Genomic DNA, 20,702 nt, shown 5'->3' on the forward strand with positions numbered 1-20,702 from the left:
CCTGAGCCCTTGATGCACTGGGCAAGACCTCAAGGACTGCAGAAGGGGAGCTAAAGACCAGAAAGGAGCCGGGGTCACCCAGGGATCCAGATGAGCTGCCCTCCTATGACCCGGCGAAGCATTCTTTCTGCCTAGAAGGATACTGCAGGCCTCCAGGAGCAATGTGGAAGGATGGTGTCCTGGGGGGCTTCCTTGCTCTGTCCCCAGAGTCTCCCTTCATCTTGGGGCACTCACTTGGAACCCTATTGACCCCAGGGCCAGATGGGCCAAAAGACATTTGTTTAGTTTTCCTTAGAACAGCTGAGGCAAACTTGCATTTTCAAAAGGCAGTTTATTAGCATTGAAAGGGACAAGCTGGAGATGACAAAAATGTGCGCTGTCCAACCTCCAAAGCAAGACTTGTGCTCTCCCCCTGGACTGGGCAGCCATGTGGACCTTTGTCTGGAGGGGAGCTGCTACAGCCCCTGTCTTGTCTCCACCCACCATCGGGTTCTTTCCTGCACTCTGGGGATGTCATCTGGGACACACTGCTCTGGAAGGTGGAGACCCTTTCCTTCCCCTGCCACCCACCTGGCCCCTGCCGACATCCAGTTGGTTGAGGCACCCTATGCTGGCAACCTTCTCCCTCCAGGTCAGAGCCCAGCCGTCCTTCCTCTTGCAGCTTGGGGAACCCCTAGTCCCGAGAGGGACCTTCTTACTCGAGCGGGCCCTCCAGTGAGACCTCCGTCTACAGTTTCTCCACAGCCTGCATCTTTCGAGTGGCCTCCCGGCGCCGGGCAGATGGCTGGTAGGAACTCTCGTCACTGGCTGAGCCCTGCCAGCCCTCGGTGAGGCCCAGCAGGGCCCGGACCTGGCGGAGGAAGCTAGGGCTCGAGAAGCAGTAGAGCACAGGGTCTAGGGCACTGTTGAGGTAGGTGAAGGCCAGGGAGCCATGGAAGAGCTGCGTGCAGAGGTCAAGGACGGGGCAGGCACCCAGGCGGAAGGCCACTAAGGAAGCCACGCCGAAGACAACACTGGGCAAGAAGCAGACTGTGTAGACAGTCACCACCACAGCCAGCACGCGCACAGCTCTCCGCGGGCCCGCCTGCCCCCCAAGGCCACGACGTTGGATCTTGAGCCCGATGCTCACGATGGCAAATACGATGAGTGCCAGCGGTAGGAAGAACTCCAGCACGAACAGGGCCTGGTGCCAGCGGAGCAAAGCCGAGGGCTTGACCCCCAGCTTGTAGCTGAGGCAGGAGCCGTCGGGATAGGCGGCCAGGAGCAGGTGTCCGTTGAGGAGCAGGATGCTGGCCCAGAGCCCCCCGGCCACCCAGGTGACCGCCCTCACGGAGGCCCGGCTCAGCGCATGGTGGGGCCGCACCACCTTCAGGTAGCGGTGGAGGGCGATGGCCGTGAGGAACACCACGCTGGCTGAGCGGTTGGTGGACAGCATGAAGAGGTTGAGTTTGCAGACGGTGGCCCCGAAACGCCAGCGCTCTTGCAGGAAGTAGTAATCCACACGAAAGGGCAGGTTGACGATCAGGAGAAAGTCGGCCACCACCAGGCTGACCAGGAGCACTGTGTTCGACATCCAGGGCCGCGTGCGGAAGCAGAAGATGAAGAGCGCCAAGCTGTTCCCTGCCAGCCCCAGGACAAACTCTATACCCAGGATCGGTGCCAGGAAGGCGGACACGGTCAGGGAGGAGGCTGGGAAGCAGGAACCTGAGGCCTCTCCTGCAGCGCCTGAATCTGTGGTGAAGGCCCAAGGAGAGGAGGAGAGGGTGGGAGGGAGGGAGGTGGGGAGGGAGCCAGGGAGAGCGGAGGGAGGGAGAGAAAGGAGGGGAGAGGAAGAGGTCAGGTTATGAGATTCCATGGGCTGCTTGGGCCATGGACCTGAGAGAAGTTTCTAGGCTTTCTACCCCTGAGAGAGTGTTTGGGGCAGGAGGAATGATGTTCACTGCCCGCTGACCACGATGACTCAATATCCTGGTGTTCTCATCAGCACCCTTGTGGCCACTGAGAGACACCCAGCCAAAGAGGAACTCTGTAGCCTTCCCTCCTCTCCCCCTCCCCCCACACCAAGTGACCTAGCTGCAAGGTCTCTGAAGAAGGGTGGGGAGTCTGGGCCACCCCTGGCACGGGGAAGAGAGCAGGGCTCAGTAAGGGTGAGACAGAGGCCCAGGGAGACCCTGACGTGGGAGGAAGGCCCAGCTGGGGTGAGGAGGAGAAGAGTGTCTGCAGCCTTGAGGGCTCAGACGTTTGCTTGCCTGAAGGCCAGAGCTAGTCTCTGTGCCAGAGCATGGCTCTCAGATTCACGCAGGCCACCCTGCACAGCCCCCCCCCCCATTATCTGTACAGACTGGGTAGCTGCCTCCCTGTTCCCATCAGCTCTGGCAGCAGGGAGTGTGGTGCCAACAGGATGTTGTTTCTGGAGAGGGAGGTGGGGAGTCTAGCTGATACCTTGACCACATGCTCATGGCCTTGTGGAATAAGGCTGTTTGTACCCCACGATCCCCGATTCCAGAGTGTCCAAAGTCCTTGTACCCTATGAACTACCTCCTACACGCAGAGGGCTCCCCTGCCAGTTTCTCCTGCCCTGGGACCTGGGGCTCCTCCCCCAGACAGAAAATACAGTAAGCCTTCAAGATGCCCTGTCCACTGTGCGCCCCACGCCATCCTGACTCTGCATTCACCACAGACGGGGCAGTAGAGGCCAGAGCTGTCCTCAGGCAAGGCGCAAGTCCTGTTCCACCTCTGCATGGTGTTCCCAGGGGTGTCTGGGGCCTCAGGCTCCTCATGACCTGGGACAGGGCCGAGGGAGGCTGTGGTTTTAGATGCCTGCCCTGGCCGTCTGGCTGCGGTCAGCAGTGGGCCAGGTACGCCCACTTGGCCAAGGCCTCAGGGCTTCAGACACAGTGGCTGTTGGCCTCTCTTTTGCAGAGCCTCCAGGTCCCTCTCTCCTCTGTCCCAGGCTCCCATCTGGCCAAGGATGAGGTAGACGGGCTCAAATAGGCTGTGACCAAGGGCTGCCAGGTGGCCTGAGCCTTGAATGCAGACAGGCCTCATTTAGAACCAGAACTGCTTGTTTGCTAAACCTCTTAGGGAGTTCCCTAGCACGGAGTCAGTGTTCAGAAAAACGGATCTAATTTGCATTATTTTCTCAGAGTAGGTTTGCCCTGGGCACTAGGGGAAAGCTTGTCTTCTCCTAGCCACCTGGCTCTGTGCAGAGGACATCCTTGGGACATTCCCCATGTCCTCTCCTCAGTTCCTGCAGAGTGCAAGGCCGTGCTGTAGCCCATGGTCATGCTAGCCTCTGCCTTCACCTCCTGGACTGTATGAGTTTGTAGGGGGAGGTAGCAGTGTTTCTTCTTGGCCTGTGGGAGAGGAAAGCCTTAGAGGTAGAGATGGGCACAGTCTCTGACATTCCTCGGGGGTGGAAACCCTTTTCAGCAAAGCCAGGTTCCCATCTGCCCTGCAGCATAGTGAATCCAAGGAGTGGGCTGCCAGGCCGCAGTGGGGGCAGGCAGGGTTGAGACCCCATGTTTTCCAGAGGAAGCTTTGACTCTCTCACCAGGGACCTGTTCCATGTAGATCCCACTTCACTTACCCCGCCCGCAACCCCTTCTGGATTTCTCGCTGAAGTCCCAGGCAACTGAGCTCTGGTCTCTGCTGTAGGTTCTGGGTTTTGTCTCTACCCACAGCTGCTTCTAGGGTTCCCAGCACTTCAGAACACTGCAGAGCACCCAGGAGCCTTCTGGGTCTTTGGACATGGTGCCTGTACATAGCCGGGGAGCAGACACCGGCCCACTGCCAAGTTCCTGATACCACTTTGGTTACCATGACCTTCATGTGTTAACTGTGGTTTACTCCAGGTGGTGGATCCTGTGTTTTTAAGTATTTTTGCTTTCTACAATTAGTATACATCACTTGTTACTAGAGAGGAAAAAACCCAACAGATGCTATTTTTAAAAGTCATCTGAAAATAAGTGGGAAAGACTAAGAGGCAGAGGGACAATAAGAGCTATGTCCCCGGGACGAGCCCCAGAGCTGAATGGTTGGGCCACACACACAGTGAACTGAGCCCCTTTACAAATAAGAACACACACTAACAGACCGTCCATACACCTACATCACCTGGTGCCCCCCACACATCAGACAGACACACACAGTCTCAGGAGCACGGGGGTGGCCATCAATGACAGCCCGTGTGCATGCAGACATACAGGCACTTGTCCACCAGGAAGCCTTTACTGAGGGCCCTCTGGGTGGCAGGCGAGGGCTGTCCTGAGCCAGGGAGGACAGAGGGATGGAGAGGCAGCCCGGCCTCAATCATGGAGCAGACTCTGTAGGGCAGTGGGCAGAGGAATGATAGAAGAGAAGGGGCATGACTGTCCCCCCAAGAGCCTGGCCGAGAGGAGGAGGAGGCTGGATGGCAGTGTCCAGGGCCCTGCTCCAGGGACACGCAGTATCTCGGCAGCAGTACACGCAGAAGCAGAGAGGGGAATTGGGTGGGGGAGGGAGGCACTGTGGCTCCTTGGGGGGCAGCAACCAGAGGATCAGCCCAGGGGCTTCTTGCGGGCGGGGTCCTGGGTCACAGCCAGGGCCACAGAGTCCCGTCCTCGGTCCCAGGTGTACCTGCGGAGACACAGGTGGGCTGGGGTCAGACAGGTGGGTCCTCAGCATCCCAGGGGAAGGAGGATGGTCCCGCAGCTTGAGGGGAAAGTCCTCCCATGTACTCACGCATTCCCAGCTGGCACCAGAAGGCTGTCATCCGGGGCCAGGCTCAGGTTCTGGTCCCCCATTGTCACCACAGAGGAACCTTCCTGGGAACGAGGAGCAGGAGAACGGGAATGGAGGCCGTTGGGCCTCAACACCTGTCTAGGTGTCCCTGAGTCTGCCTTGGCAGGGAGGCCCTGGGAGCCATTTCAGGTTCTGGGCATCCAAGGCCCAGCAGCAGCCTGGTCCCCAGGGGCGAGAAGATGTCATCCCCCCTACCCCCCATCAGGGGCCCCACTTGCCAACTGCCACAGCCACACATCCACGTCCTGTCTCGGGCCCTTGCTGCTGCCTTGTCCATGGACAATCACCTGGCATGAAGCAACACACATCTTTCTGGTGCTTCTGCCCCACACAGGAGATGGCCTTGAACCTGCCCCCCAGAGTGGGCCCACAGCACCAGGCACAGCCTTATCTTCATGTTTAGAGTCTAGACCAGGACTTGGAGAGGAAGGCTGCCAGGCCGAGGGCCTCCCCACTGCCTCCACAAGGAAAAGTGCTGCCTACCTGCTGTCCAGGATCACGCCAGCTTGCCCTTCACACATACGCGTGCACATCGGATTCCTCAGCTGCCCATCCCCACAACTGCTGACCTGGATGAAGGCCTGACTGCCAGGGCACACTCGGCACCCAGGCACTTGGGCACACACGGCTTAATGTGGACTCACATATCACACACATAGTTCCACAAAGAGGGCCCACCTGCCTTCTGCCATGAGATTCTGGCCTGAGGAGGAGGAGAGGGGAGGGGACCAGCCTCTTCGACCTGCATCAGCCTGGTGGCTACTGGGCAGGCCTTGCTCCTGCTGGCCCAGAGCAGGACTCAGTAGATATTCTTTTGGCATAAACTGAAGCAGGGGGGAAGCAGGCGTGTGCATGAGGCAGAAGGCAGGACCATGAGGCCAGCTTGTAGCAAATGCCATTGCCGTGATGGGCTGGGAGGGGCTGCGTGGTGTGCGTCTGCTTTCAGGGACCCATCTAAGCTCAGGAGTCTGCAGGCCAGAACTTTCGGGGCAGGTGTGCACCCAGGGAGCTTCCCTCCACGAGGGTGTCTGATTCAAACTGCGAGGGATGTGCCAGGGGCAAATTATAAAGCCCAAGCAAGCCCAAGCCTGGCACCTTGTCTAGCCCAGGATACCTGATAGGACCTGGGCACTGCCTGCTACTCCTGGCATCCAGTCCTGGTGCCTGCAGCCCTCATTCCCCTAGCAGTGCCAGGCTATTTCAAGCTTCCACAACTTTACCTATGCTTCTCCCTTACTGGTAATGCTCTCTCAGCCTCCCTTTCTTCCTTTGACAAGCTCCTATATTTGCTTTAAAAAAATGTAGCTTACACATCACCTCCTCCAGGAAGTCTTTCCTGACTTCCCTCCAGCCTGGGCTTGTCCTTCATTATCCTATGGCTTCCTGAAGCTTCTCTACCAAATAACATACCACCTGATTGTGATAATTGTTGATTAACTTGTCTGTTTATCAGACCATACACTCTTTGAGGCAGTGACTCTTATCTTTTTTTCTACCAAAGCCTGAAACATAATAGCCATTCAATAAATGTTGAATGAAAGAAGGGCAGCTTTATTTGGATGGGTCGGTCTCTGTGCCCCTCTCCATCCCCAGGCACCTCTCTTCCATCTGGCCCCCCAGGCTGAGACTGTCCAAAAGTTCAGGAATTCCTGGTGGAAAGATAACACTAGGCCCCTAGGATTCAGTCAGTGGATGGGGCAACCCCGTACTCTGAAGGCAAAGAAAGACTGCTTGAGACCACGTAGCCTCCACTCCTCACAAAGCCGTCACTCTCTGAGTCAGGGAGGAAACAGGAAGGCCTTTGTTTATGCCACAGCTTCTGAAACTCTGTGTGTGTGTGTGTGTGTGTGTGTGTGCGTGTGTATGCACACTCGTGTGGATGTGTGGGTGATTAGTTCCCATTTCCCAGGGCTGCTGGGTAGATGCCCCTGGTGGCCCAGGGCCTCATTACCTGTGTCTCATAGGAGTCCCCAAACAGGCTGAGGGGTGTGCCTGCCTGCAGCTGCCTGCGGTGCCCATCCAGCCAGGCCTCCAGGGACATGGGCTCCATGACAGATCGCGTGCTCAGGAGGAATGGTGGTTTCTGTCGCAGCTGGTCTGCACCCACAGCAGAGCTATGTCAGTGGCCTCCGGCCCGCCCTACCCAGAACCCCTGCAGGCCCAGAGGTCTCAGCTCTGAATCACCAGAATGGGCTCTGGATCCAGCTTGAGGACCAAGCAGCCACATGGGGGACACTATTTGGGGCCATCATCTCATGCCTTTAGTACTGGCAACAGTACTCAAAAGGAGACTGGTATTCTGAGGCAAGACCCATTCTACTCTGGGAAAGCAGAGAAGAAGGGAGAAAGGCAGTTCCCAGGGGGCTCACCAGGAATGGGCTTTCCTGTTCTGTATTGCTCAGAGCTGAAGAACCTGCAGGGAGAAAGGGGGAGGAGGACAAGTGGCCAGCATTCCCGAATGAGCGGCCCAGGGAGACACACAGATACACACACTCATATGCTCTCGGGTGCAGGAGCCCACACACTCATACAGTCCCTATACAATTCCATGTAGGTCCACCCTCCCCTCCCTTACCAGCCCAGGCCCTCCCCTCTGGAAGAGGCAGACATCCCCCCTCCCCCGACACCCCAGGCACGCTGGCTCCAGTACGGTGGGGACTGCTGGGTGGGTCTGCCCTGCCCGGTCAGAGCAAGGGGCCTCAGAGAACAAGGGGCAGGGACTGGGCTGAGGGCTCACTCCTGGATGATGGGAGCCAACTGTGTGCCAAGGTCCTCGCAGTAGAACCACTTCTCGAACAGGACGTCCGTAGTGTCCTCCACGTAGTACCTGCCAGAGCAAAGGACAGGTAACCCAGCTCCCCACCTGGGCAGCCTCAGTGGGGGAGCTACCTGTGGAGGTCTGGACAATGGCTAACCCTGGCCCCCAGAGCTGGATGCTTCTTCACCCCGTTTGCACAACCTAGTGGCTGATGCTCACTCACCCATCCCTGGCTCTCCCAGAAGCATTATATGCCCCAAAGTCTGGGGGAGTAGAGGGTGGGGGGAGCGGTGGCTATTATCGAATCTATTTGCATTCCTGATTGCCCAAGTTTGACCATTTAAGATGCTAGAACTCTGGGGCTCGGAGAAGGTGGGTAACTTGGCAGGGATTCCACAGCCTGTAAGTGGCAGGAACTGGACAGACTCGAGGCAGTCTTAGAAACACAGACAACATCAATAACAAGGGTCTTCATTTTCCCAGACAGGAAGCTGAAGCTGATCCTGAATACAGGGCCTGTGGCTGGGGAGTCTAGATCAGCTACAGCTCTAGATCAGAGTGCATGGAACCTTATGGAACTGACATGCAGAAGATACCCCCAGATGAAGTGTTCTTGGGGTCATGGATGCCTTTGAGAATTGGAGCAAAGGGCTGGGCCTCTTCTCCAGAGGCAAGACTACGTACGTGTACACCTAGCCTCTCCAAGACCAGTCCACCAAGCCTCAGGCCGGCTCAGTGTGCTCCTCCATTGGCTGATGGGGGTCGTGCCTCAGGCCCCTGGTGTGTGCTGTGCTTTTGTTGACCTAATGTCTAATTCTCAGGCTCTACTACTCCCAGGGCCAGGCCTGGTTCGTCCTTTCCAGCTCCTCCTGAGAAAGAGAAGTGGTCTTGCTTATGGGACATGGTTTATAGACACAGAGCTCATCTTACCTTCTATCCTGGGCTGGAGCTGGCCACCAGAAATCTTGCCTTCAGAGTAGCATTTGAATGCTGAGCCCCTAGCTTTTTTTTTTTTAAGACTTTATTTTTCCATTTGAAAGAGAGAGTGAGGGAACACAGCAGAAGCAGGGGAGGAGCAGGGGGAGGAACAGAGGGAGGAACAGGGGGAGGAACAGACCTGCCACTGAGCTGGGAGCCCCATGCAGGAATTGATCCTAGGACTTCAGGATCATGACCTGAGCCGAAGGCAGACGCTTAACCCACTGAGCCACCCAAGCGTCCCTTAAAAAATAAAGTCTAAAAAAAAAAAAAAAAAGTCAAAACAGGAAGATGAAATCTCTTAATGAATTTGCTGTAAAAATGTTATTGAAGACGGGGTGCCTGCGTGGTTCAGTCACCCGACTGAATCAACCGGCTCTTGATTTTAGCTCAGGTCATGATCTCAGGGTTGGGGAGATAGGGCCCTGCATTTGGCTCTGTGCTCAGTGTGGAGTCTGTCTCTCTCTCTTTGCCTCTTCCCCAACTCGCATGAGTGCAAGCTCTCTCTCTCTCTCTCTCAAATAAATAAACAAATAATTTTAAAAAATTTTATTGAGGACACTATCCACTCTGTCACTAAAGACTTCTTTCATAAAGCCCGGTGAAAGATGTCTTTTGGAATCAAAGGACAGACCTCTGTTGCTATAACAGTAGGTTAGTATATCATTGTGTTTTTGAAAAGCATTGAATGGTATAAAGAATGCTTATGAGTTTCTTAAGATTTTTTTATTTTATTTATTTGAGAGAGAGACAGTGAGAGAGAGAATGAGCAAGGAGAAGGTCAGAGAGCAAAGCAGACTCCCCATGGAGCTGGGAGCCTGATGTGGGACTCGATCCCGGGACTCCAGGATCACGCCCTGAGCCGGAGGCAGTCGTTTAACCAACTGCGCCACCCAGGCGTCCCTGCTTATGAGTTTCTTAAGTAACAAAATCAAAACTCAACCCCATGCTTGCTAAGACTGCAACGTGGAAAGGTGTAGATATGAAAGAGGCAAGACAGAAGGTGAACAGCTTTGTGAGGTTTAACTGATTTGTTTTTTTTTTTTTTTAAAGATTTTATTTATTTATTTGACAGAGAGAGATCACAAGTAGGCAGAGAGGCAGGCAGAGAGAGAGAGAGGAAAGCAGGCTCTCCACTCAGCGGAGAGCCCGATGCGGGACTCGATCCCAGGACCCTGGGATCATGACCTGAGCCGAAGGCAGCGGCTTAACCCACTGAGCCACCCAGGCGCCCCCTTAACTGATTTGTTTGTTTGTTTTCTCTTTATTATTGTCCATTTGGTGTTACGGAGATATCATTCACATTCCATAACATTTTCCCTCTTCCTGAAAAAGTTTTAACTTTGTTTTCTTGCCTCCTTTTACTTTTCCTGACTTCAAGCCTGAATGTGTAGGACTTTGCTGATTAGAAAAAGGGGAAGTGGGGCACCTGGGGGGCTCAGTGGGTTAAAGCCTCTGCCTTGAGCTTAGGTCATGATCCCAGGATCCTGGGATAGAGCCCCACCCTGCACCGGGCTCTCTGCTCAGCAGGGAGCCTGCTTCCCTACCACTCTCCCTGCCTGCCTCTCTGCCTACTTGGGATCTCTGTCTGACAAATAAATAAATAAAATCTTTAAAAAAGGTGGGGGAGTATTAAAAAATACCATTGTAACAGGAGATGGGGGCAAAGGATCCCAATCTCAGGAACTTGGGGAGAAAGTGTAATTTTCTTATTCAAAAAAATACAGAAAAATAGTTTAGCTTTTGGAAAAACCTGTGTCCCTCAGAACCACAGGCTGCATCAGATTATAGATGGGTGACTGACTGGCGCCCACTGGGAGTTCAGCTCTGGAAAGAGTGGCTGCCCCCTACCCCGCCCCAGTGTTTGTCTGCTCCTCTGTGCTGACTCACAGTCTTATCTAGATTGACCTGACCCTAATTTCCTATTTCTCTGTAATGCCAGCTCTGCTGCCTTCTAGCAAACTCAACTCCCCTGTGTCCAGTCTTCTTCTTCTTCTTCTTTTTTTTTTTTTAAAGATTTTATTTATTTATTTGACAGACAGAGATCACAAGTAGGCAGAGAGGCAGGCAGAGAGAGAGGAGGAAGCAGGCTCTCTGCTGAGCAGAGAGCCGGATGTGGGGCTCGATCCCAGGACCCTGAGATCATGACCTGAGCCGAAGGCAGAGGCTTTAACCCACTGAGATACCCAAGCACTCCTGTGCCCAGTTTTCTTATCTATAAAGTGGAGATGACAGCAGCCCCTGCCTCTCAGGATCTCCGGGCGGGTGAGATGGATAGATACACCTCAAGCATCTGTCGGAGGCCCTAGCCAGTGTCATATGCATGTCAGCCCTGGCTGTGGAATGAGCTGGGGGGACAGAAATAAGCCGAGGGCATCCTGGGGGAGGCTGAAGGAGGGCATCGCTGGGAGGAGTGGGAGTGTTCCTGGCCGCCCACGCCAGGAAGGGCTGACTTTGGCATCCCCCCTACCCCCAACCCCCCGAAGACCTCGGTGCGGGAAGCGCAGGTTCTGGTCTTCAGGCTGAATGGGCTCCCAGGGGGTCACATCTCTCCTAACCCCCATCATCAGACCCACTCTCCCACTGCCTCTAACTCGTCCCGTGAGCCAGCAAACACAGGATCTGCACTGCTTCTAACCCTCTCCGTGGTCAGCAAGCACTTCCCCGAGTCTATCTAGGTTCTTTCCTCTGCTGCTTGCCCCCATCTCTGCCCTGGATGCCTGGACGAGGCCCATTTACCTGAGCCCATCCAGCTCCGTTTGCAGCCGTCTCCGTTCAATGACCAGTCCCACGGTGTTGGCAAACCTCTGTGGAGAGTGGGGTACCCCAGCGGGAAGCAGGAATATCTGCAGTGGGGGAGACAAGGTGTCGGCAAGGCAGCAACCCCCTTTGGAGACCTGGGCACCCCCCATGTAATGGCCGCCCCCGCTGGCCCACGGGGTCCAGCAACGGCCCCCCTCTCTTCAAGCCTCCAGCCCGGAGCGGAGGCCTTGCTGAAGATGGGCAGCTCACAGGAGGAAGAGCCCAAGGTCTGGGAAGGGAGGCAGGACAAGGCAGGGAGGACACACTCCCAAAGCCAGAGCTCCCAAAGCCAGCACAAGAGGACCATGGGTTCCTGCTCCTTGGAGCCCAGGCTCACCTCTCCCTGCCGAATGGTCACAGCCCGGCGTTTCCCTCGCTCCAGGACCTGGAGAACCATGTCGCCCTCTAGCTGGTAGAACACCTATGGGACAGGACAACAGTCAGGCTCTGTCCCTGCCTCCTTCTTCTTCCAGGTGCTTGGCCCGAGTTCTGATCTGAACACCTGAGAAACTTCCTGAAGGCCTTTATGAGCAGTTCTGTCACTCCAGCTTTGAGGCTCCAGCTTCTCCTGACATGTGCTACAGACTGGAGCGCTGGGGCCGCCAGATGAACTAATCCCCAGCTCAGGCAGATGTTAAATTGAATCTGGCCTCCAAGGCCTTACAGGGGCACAAACCCACTTCTAGTCAAATTCCTCCCAGCCACCTGAGTATCTGTCTCTCCTGAGAGGGACCACCTACCTGCTCAGGCCAGCCCTCCTCATCTGTCAGCCACCAGCTGAGTCACTGCTTGGCCTGCGCCCCTCAGTGGACGGACACCCATCCACACTACCAGAGCAGCTTGGGGAGGCCCAAAAGTGGGGTGTGGGGCAGAGACGCTCGGGGCCAAGGGAAGGAAAGAGGGAATGAGACAGGAAAGGTGGGCACTGACACCAGGGCTAACAGAGTGGAAGCCTCTGGAAGGCAAGCGGAGGGGCCTAAGGTTGACTGAGGCAAGCAGAGAAAGCTGAAACCCGTCTAGTGTGCCACTCGGCTCAGTGGCCATCCCTATCCAACCTGGTCTTCTCTCTGTGGCTTTGGATATTCCTGCTGATTTTTGCCACAGAGGAAAACGGTCTCCCGTGAGGTGTAGTGAGAATCTGGTGGCTGGGAGAGATGTGAGGGGTTATCTGGCCTGCTCTGGGAGGCTGCTCCCTGCTGGCCTGGGGTCCTCACTCCCCTGCCTTGCCCCCTTCGCCCCCAACTAGGTGCTCTGTAAATATTTGCTGAGTGAGTGATTCTCCTGTGCTTCCCCAGGCCCCAGCTGTGGCTGGGAGACCTGGGGTGGGGGTGGAGGCTGGTGACTGTGGCTGGGAGGCCTGGGGTGGCGGTAGAGGCTGGACTCTGGACCTTGAACCCTTGCATCAGGCCCCCCATGATGATCTTTTGTCACCAGAGATCCTGAAAGCTGGAAATCCACCAATGTCCCTCCTTCGGGGGCCCATCTTTTTCTTTTTAATTCTACTTTTGTTTATTTACCTTGGGCTAGGGGAAGTACAGAGATGGTTCAAAATTCAAGGTACAAGAGGGTATTCAGTGCAAATTTCCCCACCCACCCTCCCCCTCCATCAAACAGCCCCCAGGAACTCCTGTGTCTTGGGCCCTCTAGATAAGGAGGGAGCCTCTCCGTCCCAAACATTTCCGGAGAACTCAACTCTGGAGACCAGAGTGGAGCACCCAGGTCCGTGTCAGCATTTGGGTCTCATTTGGGAGGCCAGTCTTCCATATTCATATTTGAGGGGGAGGGAACCAAGCCATTGCACCTGGCACAAGGATGCCCAGGGAATGATATGCAGCAGCTGGAGCCTCTCTCCCATACCCACAGAGCCTGGGCTCTTTCCTAGGGCCTCACCCACAGAGCTGGAGGACGGAGCCATCCCTGTGCACCCACAATGTGCAGGCAACCGTTCTGCCCTGGAATTTCATCCATCAGCCACCTGGCCACCCCCCACCCCTCCTGTCCACCGGCTCTGGCTCTTGCTTGGGCAGTTCCCCCTCCTCCAAGGCTATTAAAGAAGCGGGCAGTAGCAGGCGTACCTCCTCACCCTCCTCGATGTGGTAGTCCTTCCTGATGTTGGGGCCCCCGACGAACATGACTTTGAGCTGCTCCTGGTGCCTGCAATAGACAAAGGGGAAGAGGTCCTGAACCAGCTCACGGGACAGGATAGGAGGGGTGCAGGGGCCCATGGGGGGCCTGGAAGGAGACTGGCTACACTTGGGAGAGGTGACAGGGTTGTTTCTGTATCATTGTCCCTACAGTCTTTACATTTCCTCCCTTCCCCTCTCATCTCAGTATAGTTGTGTCCATCCAAGTGTGTGTGTGTGTGTGTGTGTGTGTGTGTATGTGTGTCTGAGGCTATTTGTATACCTGTAGACTCTATTTGTATCTCAGTGGATTTGTGTGTGTGTCCCCAACATCCTCTGACCTAGTAGTGGGGGACTTACCGCTTCATCAACCAGGATCCCTGGTCTTGTTCAAGATATCCAATTACTTTTTTTTTTTTTTTTTTTTTTTTAGATTTTACTTATTTATTTGACAGACAGAGATCACAAATCGGCAGAGAAGCAGGCAGAGAGGGGAAGAAGCAGGCTCCCTGCTAAGCAGAAAGCCCAATGCGGGCCTTGATCCCAGGACCCTGGGATCATAACCTGAGCTGAAGGCAGGGGCTTTAACCCACTGAGCCACCCAGGCGCCCCCATATGGAAAGTTCTTGAATGAGCCCATTCCAGAACTATTTCCAGCCATTAGCTGGAGTACCTCAGCCAGACCATGTCCCTCTTCTGCTCACCCCTCCCCACTGCAGTTTCACGTAACCCCCTCACCCCCAAATTCTCAGGACCTCAGAATGTGATCCAATTTGGAAATTGGGTAATTGAAGACGTATGTAACTGGTTAAGCCACAGGGAAGTCACACTGGAATAGGCTGGGCCCCTAATCCTTATTAAAAGGGGAAATGTAGGGGACCTGGGTGGTCCAGTCATAAGCATCTGCCTGGGGTCCTGGGATGGAGCCCCGCATCAGGCTCCCTGTTCTACAGAGAGTTTGCTTCTCCCTCTCCCTCTGTACCACCCCCACTGTGCATGTTCTCTCTCTCACTCTCTCTCTCAAATAGATAAATAAAGAATTTTTTTAAAGGGGGGGGTGGAATTTAGACCCAAACACACTGACAGGGAGAGTGCCCTGTGAAATGAGGACAGAGATCAGGTTGATGCAGCAGAAGCCAAGGAAGGTCAAGATTGCCACCAAGCCCCCAGGAACTAGGAGAGGCCTGGGGCAGACTGTCCTTGGCAGCCCTAGCCAACAGGGGGTGGGGGGCCACAGCTCTGTTCTGTCCCATGGCCCATTATGCTGGCCTGCCTCCACTCCTTGTCTCTTTTTCTATGTATTGGCCTCCTCCTCTCACCCAAATGTTAGCTCCCCGAGGAAGGGACTGTCAGTTTGTTTTCTGCTGCTTCTCCAGTGTCCAGAACAGTGTCTGGCATGTACTGAGAGCTCAGCAAACACCTGCTGAACGAACAAAAGGCAGGGCCTGAATTTTGTGACCGTTATTATTGGGGCTGAGCCAGAGGCTTGGGTTGGGGGGGCCTGGAGGCAGGGGCAGCCCGCACCAGGCTGGTGGTGACAAGGGTGGCCGCAGAGCAGTGGCCAGAGGGCTGGAGAGGAGCAGAGTGATGCGAGATGCGGTTGGGGCCCCTTGGGGGACAGAGAACCAGCTGCACAGGGATGAAGAGGAGGAAAGGGGTGAGGGCCACAATAGTGGTAGAATACAGGAAGCTCTGGGATGGGGGTAGGGGTTTGGCTGTGAGCTGGTGGTGTCAGTGCCACATGGTGACCAAGGGTATGGACTTGGGAGTCACACTCTTACATGGTCTGGAGTCTAGACCAGGACCCATACTAGCTTGTGGGACACTGGGAGAGTCCCTATTAGAATCCCACCTTAAGCAGCTAGTGTGAGGACTAAGCCTCTGGCTTGTCAACATGTGCCAGTACTGCTGTGTGGTTTGGGGTGCCAGGCCACTGGGGATGTTCTGCAGATATGACAATGTGAACCAGGAGCTGGGGAGCACACGAGGCCCCACCATGGGGTAGAGGGCAGGGGAGGGAGGTGAAGGGGCCACGGAGGAGGCCCCAGGTCTGCTGGAGAAAGACTGGTGCAGAACACCACCGGCCCTGCTGGGTGCTGTGGGCAGTGGTGGCTAGGTGCCGCCTGATGGGAGTGTGTATGCACGCTTGTAAGGAGGGGCCTGGGGAGGGCACAAAATGCAGGAGCTGATCTTCCGACTTGACACTCTAGCGGCAGGTTCTACTGCAATTCTGGGGCATCATTAAAACCACCCTCCCCAGACTTCTGGAAGTCACTGGGGGTGGGGTGGGGTGGGGTGGGGTGGGGTGGGAGAGCTATTTCTAAGTCCTGGGGACAGGGCGGTGACCTGCCATCTGTATCTCCGCTAGTCTCAGTCACCCAACCATCTTCAGAAATCAAGGTCACAATCTCCAGGGCAGAGTCTCGAAAGAGGAACAAATGAGCGTGGGGGAATCCGGAATAGCCTGCCCTCCCCCTCCCCCGCCGAAGGCACAAGAGGATGGCAGGCCCTTTCTGCAAATTCCTGGGTGAAGGAGCTGGGGGCTGGAGGGTGGGGGGTGAGGGGTGCGGACGGAGGAAGGGAGGTGGGGGCAGAAGACAGGAAGAGGGCAGCGTGCGTGGGACTCACAGGAGCTTGTTGCAAACCGGGGGCAGGAAGGAGGCCCGGTTCTCCTCCACCCAAGTCTTCACCCTCACGGGACGCTCCATGGTAGCCCGGGAGCCGGCTCTGGAGCCTGATGCCCTGGCGGGTGTAGAAGGGGTGCGGCTCCGCCCAGCCGCCCATTGGCCGCCTAGCGAATCCGCAACCCTGGGTGGGGGCAAAGGGCGAGGCAACGCCCCCCGGCCCCCTGCCGCCTCCAGCTGTCCCTTGCCGCCCCCAGCCACCCCCTGCCGCCCCCACGGCTGGGCAGTTGGCTGGGCTGCGGACCTCGAGGTAGCCCTTCCCGGACTTTGGTCCCGGGCTGCCCCTGAGCAGCAGGGCGGCCTCCGCGCGCAGGAAGCTGGGGGCCGGATGGGGGCGCCCCTCCTCTCCGCGGGGTTCGGGCTCAGCGCCCCTGCACGTGCTGGGGCTCCCCGCAAACGTGCGTGGTCCCCTGTCCCCAGACTCTGCGCCCTGCACCCCAGGTGAGGCTCCCGAAGACGGACTGCGATGAGAGGAAGGCGAGTTGGGAAATCAGAGCACGTGCGTATGAGGTGCTGGCCCTGGATGGAAGCCTCAGTGTCCTCATCCGAGAAATGGGAATGTCTACACAGCCATCCCAGGGTTGCACAGCGGCGCCATCGGCCCCCAGATGGCTGTCAGTTTCTATCCGCGGAAGAGGACGGCGGTCAGGCGGGTGTCCCCAGGTTTAGCGAGGGTCGCTCCCCTGGCTCCGCCTCGGAGGGGACGGAGCACGACACGGGGACCCCTGGCCCTCGCCTCCATTCGCAGGTGGCAGACAGAGCACCGACGAAGCGCCCAGCGCTGTCTGAGCTCCTGACGTGTCTTAGGGACCTACTCAAGTCACACGACACTTGGGTGAGAGTTTTACCGACGAAGAACCAGGCACTCGGTATGCCAACCCTCTGGGTTCCGGGGGTGAGGTGGGCTGACACGCCTGTGCCCGCGCTTTCAGCCGGGTTACCTTGGGGTGAGTGGGGGCGACTGTGAAATCGGAGAACCGGGTGGGGGCGCGGAGGAGGGCAAGACTACCCGACACCTGTTTTCTTCTCTTCCTTCCGGACTCAGAATTCTTAGGAAAAATGTGGGTGTGTGTTGGAGGAGGGTCGGGTGGGGAGAAGGTAAACAGCTCGGGCTCTGACGCTGGAATCCAGACCACAGAGTTGAAGAAATTCAGCTCCTCCAACTCCTGCCCTCCCAGTCCCTCTTTCCCCTTCCCCGCTGCCCGGGGTGAGCTGGTTTTCTCAGCACCTTCCCACACACAGACCCGCGCCCCCTCGCTTCCCCCACAACCCTGGGCAAATCAGAATCCAGTCAGAGAGGCGAGAAGATTGCCACCCACCTCTGCTAGGAGGACCCTCCTGTTTCCTCTCCACCCCCACCTCTCTCCCCCCTTTCGCCAGGCTCGTTTTCTTTTTCTTTATTTATTTCCGACTTTTTTTTTCCAATTTATTTATTTTCAGAAAAACAGTATTCATTATTTTTTCACCACACCCAGTGCTCCATGCAAGCCGTGCCCTCTAAAATACCCACCACCTGGTACCCCAACCTTCCACCTCCCCACCACTTCAAACCCCTCAGATTGTTTTTCAGAGTCCATAGTCTCTCATAGTTCTCCTCCCCTTCCAATTTACCCAAAAACACATACCCTCCCCAATGTCCATAACCCTACCCCCTTTCTCCCAACCCCCCTCCCCCCAGCAACCCACAGTTTGTTTTGTGAGATTAAGAGTCACTTATGGTTTGTCTCCCTCCCTATCCCATCTTGTTTCATGGATTCTTCTCCTACCCACTTAAGCCCCCATGTTGCATCACCACTTCCTCATATCAGGGAGATCATATGATAGTTATTTCCGACTTTTTTTGCAGAGCATTTCTTTCTGGAATATTGTTTGGCACCAAAACAACTTAAACCGTATTCTTTGTAAGTAATCTAGAGGAGAGGTAAACAGCGACTGGTGAAGGAACAAAGATCCATGATAGCCTAGGTTTGTTTTGGGTGTTTGTTACCTGGATGGATGGGTAGGTGGGTGGATGGAGGCATGAATGATGTTCCCTTACACAGTACAAAGGAAAGGATAGTTACATGTATTTTAATGTATGCAGTCAAATAGCGGGAGGAATTGAGGCCACAAGTAGGATGTTTGGGGTCTGAATTATCCAGGCAAACCCTAAGCACAGGCTAAATAATCTGCTGTCTGGTCGCTGTCTAATATGCCCTCTGGTTTTTGTTTAGATAAAAAAAATCACATCTGTCCAATTGGCACCCTTCCTGGGTTGAGTGTTGGGCACCCTTTGACGTTAGTGTTCAGAAAAATGACAGTTCCCCTTTTATCCCAGTGTTTGGCCTCATTTAGTCACAGCCAGCTGGAATCCTACACATGGAGCTATGGGCTCTTTCCAGTTTCTATAGTCTCCCTGCAGTAGCCTCCTCTGCCCTGGTGCCTTGCAGGCACCTCCCCTGGATGGCAGTGACTCCCCTAAGTCACTCAGTTCAGTAGATGCTTGGAGGTTTTGGTGAGCCTGAATGGTGAGAACTGTCAGATCCCTACGATCTCGCCATACCCAGAACCCATTGGTTCAGCCAATCCCTTTCCCTGAGCTTCTGGGTCTGTCTTTGCCTCCCTGACTCTCCCCTTTACCTGCACTTTCATGTAATTCAGCAAGTATTTAAGAGCAGGTAGCTTTAGATGAGTAAGAGGGATAGGTTATGAACTGGACTGGTTACTTGGAAATCTCTGCTTTGGTCCTGCTATCTCTTGAATTATTTAGAAGTCTGTTTTGAAATTTCTAGACATATGGTCGGTTTATTTTTGTTGTTGGTTTTGTTGTTGTTGTTTGGCTATCATTGTGTTTTTCATTTCTAATTTTATTGCACTTTGGTGAGTGAAGATGGTCTGAGTATTATTTTTGGGTGGAGGGATATGTTAATCCCTGAGCCTTTGGTAGACTTTGTGAATGTGTATTCTTTCAGAACGTAGTTCTAAATGCTTCTGTTAGATCAATCTGCGCTGTCACCCAAATTATTGATATTGTTATTATTATTATTATTTGAGAGATAGAGCAACTGAGCAGGGTGGTGGGTACAGAGGGAGAGGGAGAGAGAATCTTAGCAGGCTCCCTGCCCAGCATGAAGCCAAGTGCAGGGCTCAATCTTATGACCCTGAGATCATGACCTGAGCCAAAATCAAGAGATGGTTGCTTAACCACCTGAGCCGCCCAGATGCCCCATCATTATTCTGATCTTAAAAAACTGATTAATATTTTGGTTTCTTTTTTTTTTTTTTTTAAGATTTTATTTATCTGTCAGAGAGAGAGAGAGAGTGAGAGGGAGCACAGGCAGACAGAGTGGCAGGCAGTCAGAGGGAGAAGCAGGCTCCCTCCGGAGCAAGGAGCCTGATGTGGGACTGGATCCCAGGACCCTGGGATCATGACCTGAGCCGAAGTCAGCTGCTTAACCAACTGAGCCACCCAGGCGTCCCAATATTTTGGTTTCTGAGAGTAACATGTTTTTGAGTCTCCACTGTAATTTTTGGTCAGTTTCTCCCTATTCTTTGAGCAGATTTCATTTTACATATTTTAAATCTACATTGTTAGACGTAAAAAGCCTCATGACTATTTTACCTTCTTGTTATAGTGTCTCTTGATCAATATGAGCTATTTCTTCTTTGGTTCTTTTCATCTTGACTTTGACACCAATTGCTATACCTTTGTGTGTTTGTTTATTTTCCAGGTGTTGTAAGTTGATCAAAAAGATGCCACGGGGTTCCTGGCTGGCTCAGTCAGTAGAGCATGCGGCTCTTGAGTTCAGGGTTGTGAATTTGAGCCCCATGTTGGGTGTAGAGATGACCTGAAAATAAAATCTTAAAAAAAAAAAAAAAAAAGTCACAGTAACTCCTTCTCTTCTCAAATCCATACACCTTGCAGTGTGACTTTGCCACTCGTCCCGTCAAAGGTAAGTGTGTTTCCACAACCATGGCACATAGCTGGAGTTTGAAAATCTCCACTCTGAGAGCCCCTGTTATTGAAAAAGAGATCAAGTATTTCATGTTTCTGTACCTATTGCTATGTTTATACATACTCCTGACATCTTATTACCTGTTTTCTAACTGCCACGCTGTGTTAGTTCCCTATTGCTGTTGAAACAAATTACTACAAACTTGGCAGGGCTTACAATGACGTTTGTTATACTTCTGTCTGTCAGAAGTCTGAATGGGTCTTTCTGGCTAAAATTAAAGTATTGTCAGAGCTGTATTGTCTTCTGGGGGCTCGAGGAAAGAACCTGTTTTTCTTGTGTTTCCCAGCTTCTAGAAGCCACCTGCGTTCTTGAGCTCAAGTCCCTTCCTCCATTGCTTAAGGGCACCACTCTTTATCACACCTCTCTCCTGCCTCCCTCTTTCCCTTATAAGAACATTTGTGATTACATTGGGCCCATCTCTAATCAGGATATCCTTTCCTCTCCAATCCCTTAGTATAATCACACAGCACAAGTCCCTTTTATCATGTTAGGGTGACATAGTCACAGATTCTGGGGATTAGGACATGGAGGTCTTTAGAAGGGGGAGTGGATGGGCAGGCGTGGCATTATTCAGTCTACA

The 20,702-nt window shown here is 54.3% G+C and overlaps 2 protein-coding genes and 1 long non-coding RNA gene across 3 annotated transcripts; 1 reads left to right on the forward strand and 2 right to left on the reverse strand.

Moving 5' to 3' along the window:
• Positions 1–311: 311 nt before the first annotated feature.
• Positions 312–2,009, reverse strand: OXER1 (oxoeicosanoid receptor 1). Its single transcript, XM_044263597.1, has one exon. It carries the CDS (start codon positions 1,853–1,855, stop codon positions 728–730), a length of 1,128 nt encoding a protein of 375 aa, XP_044119532.1. The 5' UTR covers positions 1,856–2,009; the 3' UTR covers positions 312–727.
• Positions 2,010–4,214: 2,205 nt separating this feature from the next.
• On the reverse strand, positions 4,215–16,232 carry HAAO (3-hydroxyanthranilate 3,4-dioxygenase). The gene is made up of 10 exons (XM_044263598.1): positions 16,072–16,232; positions 13,396–13,474; positions 11,658–11,741; positions 11,258–11,364; positions 7,520–7,609; positions 7,152–7,195; positions 6,734–6,879; positions 5,001–5,069; positions 4,723–4,805; positions 4,215–4,617 (listed from the first exon to the last, which is right to left on the reverse strand). Exons 1-10 carry the CDS (start codon positions 16,149–16,151, stop codon positions 4,539–4,541), a joined length of 861 nt encoding a protein of 286 aa, XP_044119533.1. The 5' UTR covers positions 16,152–16,232; the 3' UTR covers positions 4,215–4,538.
• Positions 16,233–16,822: 590 nt separating this feature from the next.
• Positions 16,823–19,939, forward strand: LOC122916341. The gene is made up of 3 exons (XR_006386166.1): positions 16,823–16,996; positions 17,974–18,092; positions 19,838–19,939. It is a non-coding gene; the product is annotated as an uncharacterized LOC122916341 (long non-coding RNA).
• Positions 19,940–20,702: the final 763 nt, after the last annotated feature.

Source organism: Neovison vison, chromosome 8, assembly GCF_020171115.1.
Source record: "Neovison vison isolate M4711 chromosome 8, ASM_NN_V1, whole genome shotgun sequence".
Classification (NCBI taxonomy): Eukaryota; Metazoa; Chordata; class Mammalia; order Carnivora; family Mustelidae; genus Neogale; species Neogale vison.

Excerpts from the sequence above, each read along its gene's own strand:
- OXER1 (XM_044263597.1), bottom strand. The coding sequence starts at position 1,855 with ATGGAATCTCATAACCTGACCTCTTCCTCTCCCCTCCTTTCTCTCCCT.
- HAAO (XM_044263598.1), bottom strand. The coding sequence starts at position 16,151 with ATGGAGCGTCCCGTGAGGGTGAAGACTTGGGTGGAGGAGAACCGGGCC. Across the intron at positions 5,070-6,733 it reads GGGACTCCTATGAGACACAG|GTGATTGTCCATGGACAAGG; the intron begins GTAATGAGGCCC and ends GCTTCATGCCAG. Across the intron at positions 4,618-4,722 it reads CTGGTGCCAGCTGGGAATGC|GTACACCTGGGACCGAGGAC; the intron begins GTGAGTACATGG and ends GTGTCTCCGCAG.